This window comes from Equus asinus, chromosome 7 (genome assembly GCF_041296235.1).
Source record: "Equus asinus isolate D_3611 breed Donkey chromosome 7, EquAss-T2T_v2, whole genome shotgun sequence".
Classification (NCBI taxonomy): domain Eukaryota; kingdom Metazoa; phylum Chordata; class Mammalia; order Perissodactyla; family Equidae; genus Equus; species Equus asinus.
Window position 1 is genome coordinate 98,416,257 of NC_091796.1, and position 13,143 is coordinate 98,429,399.

Below are 13,143 nucleotides of genomic sequence, written 5' to 3' on the forward strand. Positions count from 1 at the left end.
AAGGTGGGGCAGCCCATGGCGTGTTCAGGAAGAAGTGAGAGGCAGAGAGAGTGAGCTGAAGACTCAGTAGGTGACTCTGGAAAGATGTGCAAGGCCACATGCCACAGCTGGAGGTGATTCTGAGCAGATAGCAGCCAAGGGCCTAGGACAGGCCCGGCACAGTGCCACAAAGAGGAGAATGGACTTGCGGGGAGGTGGGATGGAGACAGGCTGTGGCCATGATCTAGGGGAGCAATAAGGGGAGGCATGTCCAGGCATGGGCGGGCAGTTCTGTATATCGTCTGCCCCCTGACCTCCACCTTCACCCAAAGGGAGGGGCTTATGGGAACTAGGAGGTGAGCTGGGACCCTCAGCTCACACGTGAGGCTGCTGCCCAGTTCCCCTTTGAGTCAGACTGGCTGCCTGCTGCTCCTTGCTAGGAAAACTGCCAAGGAGACAAGTTTATTGGGCCTTTGTAGAGGGGGCACATGCTTCAAATGCTCGCTCCCGGGGCCAGAAATCTGTGCGCCGGATGCAAAGAGAGAGAGTGGACCAGTCACGGAGGGGTCAGTGGCTGCCCAAGAAAGCCCAGGGCCCAGGCAGCCACGAAGAACAGCTTGCCGGGTCATGGGAGCCTGGAGACTCCCCCTCCCGCCTGGCCCGCCGTGTCCTCAGCTAGTGGCTGTGCTGTGCACAGAGCTACACATTGCAGAGTCACCGGGCAATTTGTCATCCTCATTGTTGTGGGGACAACTGGCCACAGCACTCAGGCTGCAGACCCGGGTCTCTGCTGAGGACAGGGCCGAACCACGACCTGGCTTTCCTCCCCAGTCATGGCCCCACCGCAGAGGGCATGCACACGGCTCGCTTTCCGTCGTTTCTCAGCAGCCCCATCGTCCTGGGGTTACACCCTGCTCTCTTTGATTGGGTTTGCGACCCCCCGGCCAGCAAGGTGTCGAACGCCCACATGCCCAGCATGCCCATCCCTCGGGGCAGGCGGTGCACACGTGGCCCTCGGCCATCTTGTGCCAGCCCCTTTCTTGCAGTGTCAAGAGTCTGTTGTCTTAGCACATCCCCAGTTCTGGGCTGCACACCGCCCTGCCCCCCACCTACGCCAGGAGAGCAACCGAGATGGGAAGTGTCGCAATTTCCTACGAAGGAAGGCACAACACGGCCGCTGAGCATGCAGGCTGGAGATCCAGCCTGAGCTGGTGCCAGTCCAGCTCCTTCAGTGCCAGCCTGTGACCTTGGGCAAGTTCTCTAACCTCCCCAGCTCTTCTTCATCTGTGACACAGGGACAGTGTTAGGAAATACACCAGAGGGGGTCAGGGGTCAGTGAGCTGACCCACGTAGAGCAAGCAGCCCACAGCAGGACTCAGTGCGGGCCTGCTCCTGTTTCTGTCTGCGATGTGATTTTTGGTGGTTTTCTTCCGGATGGGTCCCTCTCAGAAGTGAGGAGCTCCTGGTGAGAGGCTGGAGGCCTGGCCCCCCCACAACAAGGAATCCTGCGCTATTGAGCCCCAAATTAACAGGGTGAAGTCGCCATGGGCTCCATGTTCCTCTCCTGGACGAGCTGCTGGAGCGAGCTCAGCGTGGCCTGCCAGCCGACTGACATTGTTCTCAAAATGTGGTGCCCTTTGTGGAGGGTCCTGAGCTTCCGTCAGCTTCCCCGTAGGGCTAGGTACCCAGAGGTCCAGAACTCCTGAGCTGCTCAGCCCCCCGTGTCCTTTAGTTTGGATGTCCATGCCCCTTACCCAGAACAAGCCTGGCGTGACCTGCGGTGCCTGGATGGGGATGGGCCTGCTGGGGGCGCGGCGGCCACGGGCCGAGTCCGCGAGGCCTGGGTCGGTAGACAGACCTGTGCTGAGACTTAGCTCGGCAGTGCAGGAGTCCCCGTTTCTGAGCCACCCCCCCAGCACACACCCGCTGGGCCTGGGGCGGCTTCCTGTTTCAACATGGAGCTTGACCAGAGGCAGAATCATTTTGCAGTGGCCAGGGGTTCCCCACCCAGAGGGTCAGGTCTGAGCTCACGGGCCACAATCCATAGGTTCTTCCTTCCTGCATCCAGCCACTGTGGTGGCCGAGACAGGCCCGAAGCATTTTTCCTGTCGGGACCCCATTCTAGAGATGACTAGACTGAGGCCTAGAGAGGTCGGGTGGCCTAGCCCAGAGCACCCAGCATGTCAGCTGCGGGCACTCGGGGCCTTCGGTCCCTCCATTGCCACACGTGCCTGCACTTGGCGTCATGGGTGCTCCATGTGGGCTCTCACATGCCAGGGGACAGAACTGAAGCCGAGGGTGCCAGGCCCGCCGTCCCCGCCCCACCCCAGCACTGCCACGGAGGTTGGCCTGGGGCTTCCCCTCTCGAGGCAGGAAGTGGTGGGCTGGGTTTAAAACAGTCTGAGAGGGAAAAACAACCCTCCTGGGCCCAGCAGAGTGAGCACCGGCCAGGCCCCCCGTCCAGCTCTGCCACCAGCGCCCCCCACCCCGAGCCCGGGGCTGACTGCCTCTGCCCCTCTTTCTCCACAGGCTTCTGGGGCTCCTCGCTGAACCCCCCAAGAGGAGGGGGGAGCCCAGGGAAGCCCTCAAGAGACCCGGCGCCCGGAGCGCCCCCCGCCTCCAGCCTCCGGTCGGCCTCCCATCGCGAAAACTGTGCGTGCGAGATCAAGCTGTCCGCAGGAAACGACCGCCTGTGGTTCGTGAGCCCCATCTTCATCGAAGACTGCGGCAGTGCCCCGCCCGCCGACCAGCCGCCCCCTGGAAGCTGTCCCTCGCACCCCTCACCTCCCACCTCTGATGCTACCTCACCCACCGCCAGGTGGGCCCCTCGCCGCCCAGCGCCCCCTCCCCCGATGCCCCCTCTCCCTCCCCCTGGCCCGGCCCGGCCTCCTGCGCCCCCAGCTCCTGCTCAGGCCTGTCCTTTACCCAGTTCTCTCCCAGTGGCGGCTGCTCCCCCACCTTCAGAGGCCCTTCCTCCCACACCCCCAGCATCCGCCCCTCACCTCACACCCCAGGCCCCAGGCCCCCCAGACCATCCCAGCCAGCCACCCATGACAGCCTGCGAGAGGCTCCCACGCCCCTCCACGGGCCTCGGCTCCCTCAGAGAGGAAGAGATGAAGCCAGGCACAGCCCCCAGCCCCTTGCAGCAGGCCCCCAGCCCTCCACTGCCGGTGAAGAAGAGCCTCCCAGCTGCTCCCCCCAGACGCCGCATCCCTGAGAAGACCTCCCTGCAGGACCAGGACGTGGGGATGGCGGCCAGGGGGATGGCGGCAGAGGGCGACCAGCTAGGTCTTTCCAGGACGTCTCAGCTCAGCCTGCCCCCCCAAGGGACCTCAGACAGTCCTGAGGACAGGCCTCCGAGGACCACGGGGCAAGGCCAGGAAGCAGCGGCCAGCGAGCCGGGCAGCCTGCCAGAGCTGCCGACGAAGATCCGGCAGCCCCCAGTCCCACCCCCCAGGAAGAAACGGGTGTCCCGGCAGCTGGCCTCAGCCCTCTCCAGTCCCTCGGAGAGAGCCGAGCTCCCCACGGAGGAGACGGCGCCTGAGAAAGCCACATCGGGGCCCCCCAGGGAGGGCCATGGCCCTGCCTCCCAAGCCGGGGCTCAGAGGCCACACGGCCGGGCCCCCGCCCGACCCCAGAGCACGCCCGAGTTCAAGGGCTCCCTGGCCTCCCTCTCGGACAGTTTGGGAATGTCGACCTCGGCCACTGACCAGGACTCCTACTCGACCAGCAGCACAGAGGAGGAGCTGGAGCAGTTCAGCAGCCCCAGCCTGAAGAAGAAGTCGTCGATGATCCTGGGCAAGGCCCGCCACCGCCTGAGCTTCGCGAGCTTCAGCAGCGTCTTCCACGCCTTCCTCTCCACCAACCGCAAGCTCTACAAGAGGGTGGTGGAGCTGGCCCAGGACAAGGCCTCGTACTTCGGCAACCTGGTGCAGGACTACCACGTGTACAGCCTGGAGATGATGGCGCGCCAGACCTCCAGCACCGAGATGCTGCAGGAGATCCGCACCATGATGACCCAGCTCAAGAGCTACCTGCTGCAGAGCACCGAGCTCAAGGCCCTGGTGGACCCCGTCCTGCACTCGGAGGAGGAGCTGGGTCAGTCCCGGGCAGGGCGGGGAGCGCGCGGGAGGGAGGGCTAAGGGCAGGCAATCCGCCTTCTCCACGAGCTAACCGCTGGGCAGCTGGGCCGTGCGCCTGGTTCTCCCGGTGGGAGATGCTCAAGCCCGTAGGAGGCTGGGCAGGACCTGCTCTCAGGATGCCCCCGGTTTTGTCGGGGAGACAAGTCCCGGGAGCAGTGAGAGGCCCAAAGAGGTGCAGACACGTGTGGCTACTGAGGGCCAGTGAGTCTCTGCAGCGGGTCTAGCGGCTCTCGGAGGGGCCGGGACCCTGGAGGGCAGGGGCTGCACGGGAGGAAACAGGCCCCGGAAGGGGAGAGGGCTGGGCCAGGGTCACCCCGGAGCTGGGGCATTGCAGGAGCTGACCACACGGTCCCTGCCTCCAGGTCACCGCTCCTCCACTGCAGGGACTCTGAGGGCAGCGGGGTCGGGGGGCGGGCCTGGGAGGATGGGCAGGAGTGGGGCGAGGGGAGCAAGGCAGTCACGTGGTCCCCTGCCGAAGAGGCTGGAGAAGCAGCGGGGAAGAAGGAGGTGGCAGGATGAGGACCCGGGACCGCCAGGCCCGGCCCCAAACCCAGCCGCGGGCCAGTGCCAGGCCTGCGTGGCCACAGGGAAAGGTTACTGGGGCCTCAGCTGAGACTCAGCCACGGGGCCTGAGCCCCTCCCCAGCCCCGGGGACTGGCAGCTCAGTGTCCCCCCATGGGGGCAGGATTTGGGAGCTCCCGGAGCTGGGCCGGTGGCCGAAACCCTCCTCCTGGGGATGGTGTCATGCCAAAAAGACTTCCCGAGAATAATTCCCTGCTGTCTCTCTAAGCATGGCCGTGGTGTCAGGTAGACATGGGTCCAAATCCTTGTTCAGCCCAGAGCTGGCTGTGTGATCCACGCCGTCAGAGCCTCAGTTGGTCCGTCTGTAGAAGGCGGGTAATGGTGGGTATGCTGCAGAGTTGCTGCGAGATCAGAGCTGACCGACTCCCTTTCCGCTAGATGATCAAGATGCCTCTTGGATAAGATGACATGTGGACAGTGAAGGAATCAGCCGTGTGCACAGCTGTAGAGTGACTTCTCCAGGCAAAGGGAGTAACAGGTGCAAAGGCCCTGCGGCAGGAGCAGGCCTGGCGGGTTGGCGGAGCATCAAGGAGGCCAGCTGGCTGGAGCAGCATGAGTATGAGGAAGCAAGCGAGATGATGAGTGAGAGGCTGTAGGACCAGGTCATGGAGGGCCTTGTGGCCACAGGGAAGTCTCTGGCTTCTACTGTGCATGAGATGGGAGCCACAGGAAGGTTCTGAGCTGAGGAATGTCACGATCAGACACGCCACAAGAGGATTACACTGGCTGTGCCGAGAATGGACTATACAGGGCCAAGGCAAGCAGCAACTAACATACCTCAGGCAAGAGATGATGGCAGCCTAGGGCAAGGTGGTAGCCTGGAAGGGTGAGAAGTCAGGTTCTGATTTACTGTATTCTTGAGAATAGGGTCAAGTGGATTTAGGAATTGAAAGAGAGACATCAAGAATAATTCCATCAAACATTCACTGGGTACCCAGGCCCTCTGTGTACAGGTGCTCAGGTTGTACACTGCACAACTCCAATGTGAATAGTGCCCTTTGAAGTTGCATACTGTCAGGTGGCCCTCTGAGAGTTTCCTCTGTGCCAGGCCCTGTGAAAAGCAGTGGGATACAATGTGTCAGTCCTGGAGGGCTTCTGCGCCTGTGTCTTCTTTGCAGGATCTTTGCACTGTGAATATGCTACAGTGTCTCATGTGTCGTAACTATGGACTGTAACTGCCGGGGCTGTGAGTGTGTCCTCCTGGGGACCAGGGGACGGGGATGGCCACACTGTTGGGCAGCAAGGCCTGGGGGCAGCCTCCTTGCCGCTCGTTTCCTCACCCCTCGCCCCCGCCCTTGCCCACCTGCAGAAGCGATTGTGGAGTCGGCCCTGTGCAAGTGTGTCTTGAAGCCCCTGAAGGAGGCCATCAACTCGTGCCTGCACGAGATCCACAGCAAGGACGGCTCGCTGCAGCAGCTCAAGGAGAACCAGCTGGTGATCCTGGCCACCACCACCACCGACCTGGGCGTGACCACCAGCGTGCCCGAGGTGCCCACCATGGAGAAGATCCTGCAGAAGTTCGCCAGCATGCACAAGGCCTACTCACCTGAGAAGAAGATCTCCATCCTGCTGAAGACCTGTAAGCTCATCTACGACTCCATGGCCACTGGCAACCCAGGTAGGGAGCTGCGGGGCGGGGCGGGGCGGGGCCATGGGGTCTGTGACCCCTCCTACCCAGGACGCCAGAGCTCTTGGAAGCACTGATTCAGAGGCCTGTGGGGCAGGACCAGGCGAGGTGGGAGTGGGGTTCCCGGCACCTCTCAGGGGTCCCTGGGGACCAGCATGGGGGCTGCGATTGGCCGTGTTCGGGCGAGGAAGCCCCCCCAGACTGCGCCTTTGTGCGAATCAGGAAAAAGCACTGTGTCCTAGGGTGCTGTGACAAAGTACACAGACTGGGCAGCTTAACCGGAATGTGTCTCACGGTTCTGGGGACCAGAAGCTGGAGACCACAGGGCCAGCAGGGCCATGCTCCCTCGAACGCTCGCCGAAGAACGGCTTGCAGGCCCCTCTCCCAGCTTCTGGTGGTGTGTCTGGGTCCAGGTGTCCCCTGTTTATAAGGACACCAGTCATATCAGATTAGGGGCCACCCCGCTCCAGTCTGACCTCATCTTATCTAGTTACATCTGCGATGACCCCATTTCCAAATGCAGTCACCTTCCGAGGCACTGAGGGTGAGGGTGTCAACCTGTGACCACAGAGGGACGCGCTCAGCCCCTCACAGCTGCCTAACTCCACGGGTGGTCACAATTGCTCCCCGGCAGTCACGCTGGGCTGCCCAGCCAGGCCTGCACGTGGCCGAACCGGCTCGGAGCCTGTGGTCAGAGGGGGCATGTGCAGGCTGGCTGGTCTGGGATGGCCTTGCCACGTGCTGGGCGGTTGACTGGCAGCTGACTGGTCTGCAATGGGGGTGACTGGGCCATATGTGTCTCATTCTCCGGCAGGTGACCCCACGCTCCTGCCTGTGGCATCATTGGGGCCCGAGAGGGTATGTGCAGCCTGCAGGGCCACTCAGGGCCTGGGCTCGAACTGGCACAAAGCCACTGTGACATACATCACTGGCTTGTTTAGTCACAAGACCAGGCCAGATTCGAGGGATGGGGAGCTAGACTTCCCTTCTTGATCGGAAGAGCCTCAAAGTCACGTTGCAATGAGCACAGACATAGGGAAGGGCATCATGCGGACCATTTATAATCCATTTACCACAGCATTCCTCCAAGCAGACAAGAGCAGCCATCCTGCACCATGGCACAGACCTTAGTGAACAGAACGCTGGCTGCGTTTCATCCGCCGCTCCTTCAGCTGGCCACTCTTGTGCAGTGAGCAACCTCTGTAACTGTACATGACGGTCATGGTAATGGAGACTGGAAGGATTGTTACCTCAGTAGCCACATAGACCTGGATTGAAACTCCTTGTCTGTCACTTAGTACCTGTGTGACCTTGAAGGATTTACTTAACCCCTTGAGGCCCAGCTTCTTCACTTGAAGAAGCTGCTTTACAAAGAGGGAAAAGCAAGACCTCTCATGGTACAGAAGCCACACTCGGTCCCTTGTTGTGAATATTAGAGAAAAACATGTCCCCCTCAATGCACAGCACCTCGCAGTCTCAGCCAATGGTGGCTGCTTTAGGGGAGGAATTCTCTGCGTCTCTTTGTGGAAGTGTGGGCCAGTATGGCCATGGGCCAACAGAAAGCAGTGGTCAGTGTGTGACTGGGGGACGGTGCAAGGTCGCTGTCCCCTCACAGGCCTGGAACAGGCCACAACTCCAGGTCGGGCTCCCTCTTTTGGATTAAAGTGACTTGTGTCCTACAGCCCTTGGTTAGGATGAATATTGATCCCCGTGAGCAGATCCCCACGCCGAGTCAGAACCACACGGGACACGTTATCGTCACGTTGGGAAGGTTATTGGAAGAGAGGGTGCTGTCGTGGAGATGAGACGTTAAGTGGAGGGTTTCGTGGGGTGAGCGTGAGAGTCAGAGGCTGGGTGACCTGTGCCGTCCGGGCCCCAGAACGGCCAGCACGTGGCTCCACCAATGGGAACCTCCTGAGGGTCCCCAGGGGAGCACGGTGGGTCGGCGCACAGCCCGCAGGACGTGGAGCCCTCAGAGTTGGACACGGTCAGCCCGCGGTGTGGATCCCGGGAGAGTGGCCGGCTTGCCTCGCAGCAGCGACGTGAAGCTGGAGATCCCATCGTGGCGTGGCAAAGGGCTGCCGGGAACAAGCCAGGAACCTTCTCAGAGCGAGGCAGCCTCAGAGCTGCAGCAGCCGGGGATTGAGGCGGGCGGGGGGTCCTGCCTGGTGTGGGGGGGAAAGCTGCCGGAAGGGAGGCAGAGACCGTCAGGACCAGGCTGGGAGCAGCCTCAGGGAGGCCAGGCAGGCCGGCCTGCGCCGTTGGAGGAACATGGAAGAGGCAGGTCTGGCTTTCCTTCCCAGCTGTGTGGCTGTCTTCAGGCCACTTAGGTGTCTGAGCCTCAGTTTCCCCCGTGTTAAATGGGCACAACCAGACCCCCTTGCAGGGCTGTTGTGAGATTCAGCTGAGGCTGCAATTTGCATCTATCCCAGAGGCCAGGGCTCTGTCAGGACAGTTACCTCCCCATCTGACCCCGTCTGAACCTCTGATGTGGGGACTCGTGTCTCCCTGGGTCGTGCCGGTGCTCAGGGTGAGGGCGGACCTGGAGTCGTTGTCACAAGACGGCCTTGGGCCTCAGAGGGCTGTGCCATCCTCGGCGAGTCCTGGTTGACTCAGAGCCTTGGGCTCCTGGAATTCTTTTAAACGCCCCCTCTCCAGGCAGTGACTTCAAACAGTGATTTTTGCTGACGATGAATTTGCTTACTAAGAACTTAGCAGACAGCAGGAAACAGGGGAGGCAATGGCTCATTGTGAGGGAGAAGGAAAGGAAAGAGAGGCAGTTGCTAGAGAGGGCGTGCCGGGGGCAGCCTGGGAAAGAACGGAGCGGGAGCGGTGCTCATGGTTTCCCTGTCGCCAGCAGATGGGAGGCTGGAATCTCCGCTGATTCCGAAGCCAGCGCCCGGCAGAGACTCTGAGCCCAGAAATCCAGCCCGGAGTCAGGGTTCCCAGTGAAGAGTCCCTGCCAGGAACAGGCGGGTTTCTCATCAGGGAACGGACAGCGTGTTCTCCCCGTTGCTGGGTGAGCACTGGACTCTGAGTTCAGTGGCTCCCAGTCTCACCTCTGCCCTTAGCAGACCGCGGCTGCCCGACTCGGAGCCTTGGCTTGTTCACCTGGGAGGAAGCAGGCTTGGCTGGGAAGAGCACGGGCTTTGGGGTTAATTCGTGGACCTGGTTTGAACCCAGCTTCGGTGCAGGGGGCGGGCGAGCACACAGAAAACACTAGGGTGGAGCAGACCCTGAGAAGTTACTGATCTTCCAGGGCCCCGATCTTCCCACTGATGAAACGGGGCTGGGAATGCCTCTCTCAGGGCTGTCGCGAGGATCAGATGCGACCCAATATGTGTGCAGGTGTCCAGGAGATGTCCGGAGGCAGACATGGCTACCTCTGCACCGCGGTCCCCAAACACAGAAGCTGAACCCCTCCGTGGTCTCCAGGCTGGGCTCCAGGAGGCACTGCCGGGCCCCTAGAGGGACACGGGGCAGGCTGGGCCCCATGCTGGCTCCACCGGACAACCTGCTGGTCCCTGGTGTACACGCAGGGTTCCATGTGGGATTCTGTTTGAAATGAACAGTTCTGCTGCTAAATTTGAGGGGCTTTTTAAAACCTGTCATTTGGAAATAATTGCAGACTTCAAGAACTTCAAGACTAGAAATAGTGCATCACCATGGGCACATCCACCTCCCCTCGGTGGCTTATTCATCTCTTATCCCAGTTGCTTTCTCTGACAATATTTTTATCTCACCCGCCATCCGTCCTCCAGGTGGTCGCTTGACCTTATAAGGTCCTTTCTAGTGTTTCCTCCTCCAGTTCGGGATCCATCAAGGGGCAGGGGTTGTGTTTAATCTGGAACATTCCCACAGCCTTTCTTTGTCTTTTATGACCCTGGTATTTTTAGGGAATACAGGTTTGCCTCCCCACCCCCCACCTTTTTTTTTCTTTTTAACAGAAGTTCCTCATTTTGTGTTTGCCAGATGCTTCCTCCTGATTAGATGGAGCTTATGCCTTTTCAGCCAGACTGGCTCCTAAATTCTCTTCTGACTTTGACGTTCAGCATCTGAGGACCAGGCCCTCCGCCCCGGGCATTCAGCCCACACCTCCCTCCTGCCGGATGCTTCCAGCGGCTTGCTACTCAAAGTGTGGTCCGCAGACCAGAGGCCACGCATGGAAGCCCTGGGAGCTGTTGGTGACCCCACAGAGGGCAGAACTCCAGCCTGGGTCCTGCCTGCCACCACCACTGACCCTTCCCTCCCACCCACCTGCCCCAGCCCCCTCCTCTCCGGGAAGGAAGCTCCACCCATTGCTGGCGATAGTGACTGGTGGTACCCGCGTGGCCCACTGAGACAAGGATACGTAAGGCCTGCTGCCGCCAGGACCTGCTGGAGCAGTGGGAAAAGGCCTGAGTTAACTGGCCATCTTATCCAGAAAGGTAGTTGCTACTTGTGACCTTGATACCGATGAGCCAGCCTTCAAACCTAGAATGTTCTCACTCCAGAGTCTGCGCTTTTATCGCTGTCCCGAGCGCCAGCCTGGGAACAGCCCCCAAGGCTCCTGAATCCCCATCAAGTGCTTCTTCCTGTGCAGCAGGTTTAGGGGCCTCTGTCAGGCAGGGCGGGGTGGGGGGCAGCTCACGGGGACAAATGGCTGGAGATCAACTTGGCCCCCATCCTGCAGCCAGGAGCAGACTGGGTTCTGCGTGAGGCTTGGTGAGAGCAGTCAGAGCTTCTAGAATCATCGCTCCTTGTTACTTTGACAAACAGCTTATTCCCACCTCTTCAACATCTGAGACCAGACATTCAGGGCTGCCCTGCTGCTGGGGAGAAATAGGTTCGAGCCCAAGAACTCGTCCTTGAGATGGGAGGGGGTGGGAGGGAGGAGCGAATGTGGGTTCTTTCTAAAAGAACATGAAGAAGCTTCTTTTAACATAGATAAAGAGTGGGAAACATCCAAGAGGGCGGTGAAGGCAACAGGCAGCTTTTTCTGTTCCTTCGGTGGTCTGTGTAAAAACCCCGATACTGCGCTTCAGGAAATGGAACCTGGCTCCTGGCCCTGGGGGTCAGGGTGCCCAACAGCCAGGTGATTGGATGTGGTGGCCAACGGGGTGGCCCCAGAGTCCTGGAGTCCCTCAGGCCCCTCGCCAGCCACCTCCCTGGCCAAGACCACTCCGTCAGCTAGGACTCTCCCGTTGGTTCAGACGGAGGCAGAGGCTGCGGGTTGGATGGGAGGAGCGAATTGGATGGAAACCCCAGGGGCACAGAGTGCCAGGCCTGTGACATTGCCTGGAGGTGGAGAGGACAGAGAGGGAGGAGAGGCTGTGGGTTTTAAACATCTATGTTAGGGGCCGGCCCCATGGCTGAGTTCCTGCACGCCTCCGCTTTGGGGCCCGGGGTTCGCCGGTTTAGATCCTGAGCGCAGACATGGCACCGCTCATCAGGCCACGCTGTGACGGCATCCCACATAGAGGAACTAGACTGACCTACAATTAGAACATACAACTCTGCACTGGGGCTTTGGGGAGGAAAAAAAAAACAAGGAGGAAGATTGGCAACAGATGTTAGCTCAGGGCCAATCTTCCTCAAAAAGAAAAAATCTACATTAAAAAAGTCTAAACTGATTTCTGATGACAAAAGTCGCTAATGTTTATTGTTGAAAAAATGTTTGGTATCTTGGTGGATTTCTTTCCCGTCTTTTTGAAGTAGATATAAATAGGTAGGTCAATAGGTAATCAGTTAGAGAAACGCTTTCTACTGTAACAGATAACCCTCGTCATCTCTAACGTCGTCGCTCTGAAGAAGTGAAGCACAGGCTTGCTTCACACCCACAATAGAAATGGGGTTCGGGCCCTTTAAGGTGTTACGTTCTGAGGATTGCAAGACCTGTTACCCTCCTGTCACTCATAACAACCACGTCTGACATTCCTCACGTGCCAGTAACCCAGCAGGCGCCATGCTAACCACTTTCCATCTGTCCTGTCATTGAACCTCACAACCACCCCACGAGGTGTGGACGCTGTGGTTCTCCCCATTACACGAGGAAACTGAGGCTCAGCGAGGCCACGCGCAGCACGCCAGGGTCACACCTGAGCGGGTCAGTGGCGGACCTGGGACTCGGATCCAGGTCCCGTGCCGACCCGCCGCCTTCTCCTGCCTCTGCAGGGCGTCCTGGGTCACAGGTGAGCTCAGAGAAGCCAGGCCTCAGTCGCAGGCGGCCTCCCGCCTTCTCCGGCCGGGCTGGGACTTTTGGCTTTAGGCTCGAAGCCCATGCCTGCGTGGCTGGCTGGCTTGCGGGCGGAGCTCTCCAAAGAGGAAGCAGAGAGCTGGAGAGATTCCTCAGGGATGCGGTGTGGCTCAGAGCAGAACTGAGACTCGAGCAGCGTCTGCAGAAAGCACAGCCGACCACACAAGGGAGCGCCAGGCAGGTCAGTGGGAGGGGGTCGCCTCCTCCTGTCACGGCAGCCACAGACGGCAGGGCCTCCGAACCCTCGCCCCTCCTCCCGGGCCCCAGCTCTCTCAGTTGTGCAGCTGGGAGTTCAGACCAGACCAGGGGTTTTCAAACTGCTCCCAGGGAACTCTCTGGGGGCCACAGACCTAGCTGGGGGCTGCCTCACAGGGGGAGGCTGGCCCGGCTGCCCCCACAACACAGAGACCAGAGAAGCCAGGTTCTGTATGGAATACCCCTTAACCAGAGGCTTCCACTGCAAAAGTAAATGTAAATGGTCCTGTTCTGGGTGCTCCCTCGGTCCTGTTCTGGGTGCTCCCTCCTTCCTGCCATCCTGCCTTTATCAAATCATTCATTCAACAGTTCAACAAACAGTT

At 60.1% G+C, this 13,143-nt stretch overlaps 1 protein-coding gene across 1 annotated transcript in view; it reads left to right on the forward strand.

Annotated features, from left to right (window-relative positions):
- RIN3 (Ras and Rab interactor 3) overlaps positions 1-13,143 on the forward strand; it is a 123,266-nt gene that overhangs the window by 89,757 nt on the left and 20,366 nt on the right. The window contains exons 6-7 of the mRNA XM_044774237.2: positions 2,509-4,077; positions 6,013-6,321. Coding sequence (XP_044630172.2) covers positions 2,509-4,077; positions 6,013-6,321 — 1,878 coding nt within the window. The remainder of the gene's footprint in view (positions 1-2,508; positions 4,078-6,012; positions 6,322-13,143) is intronic.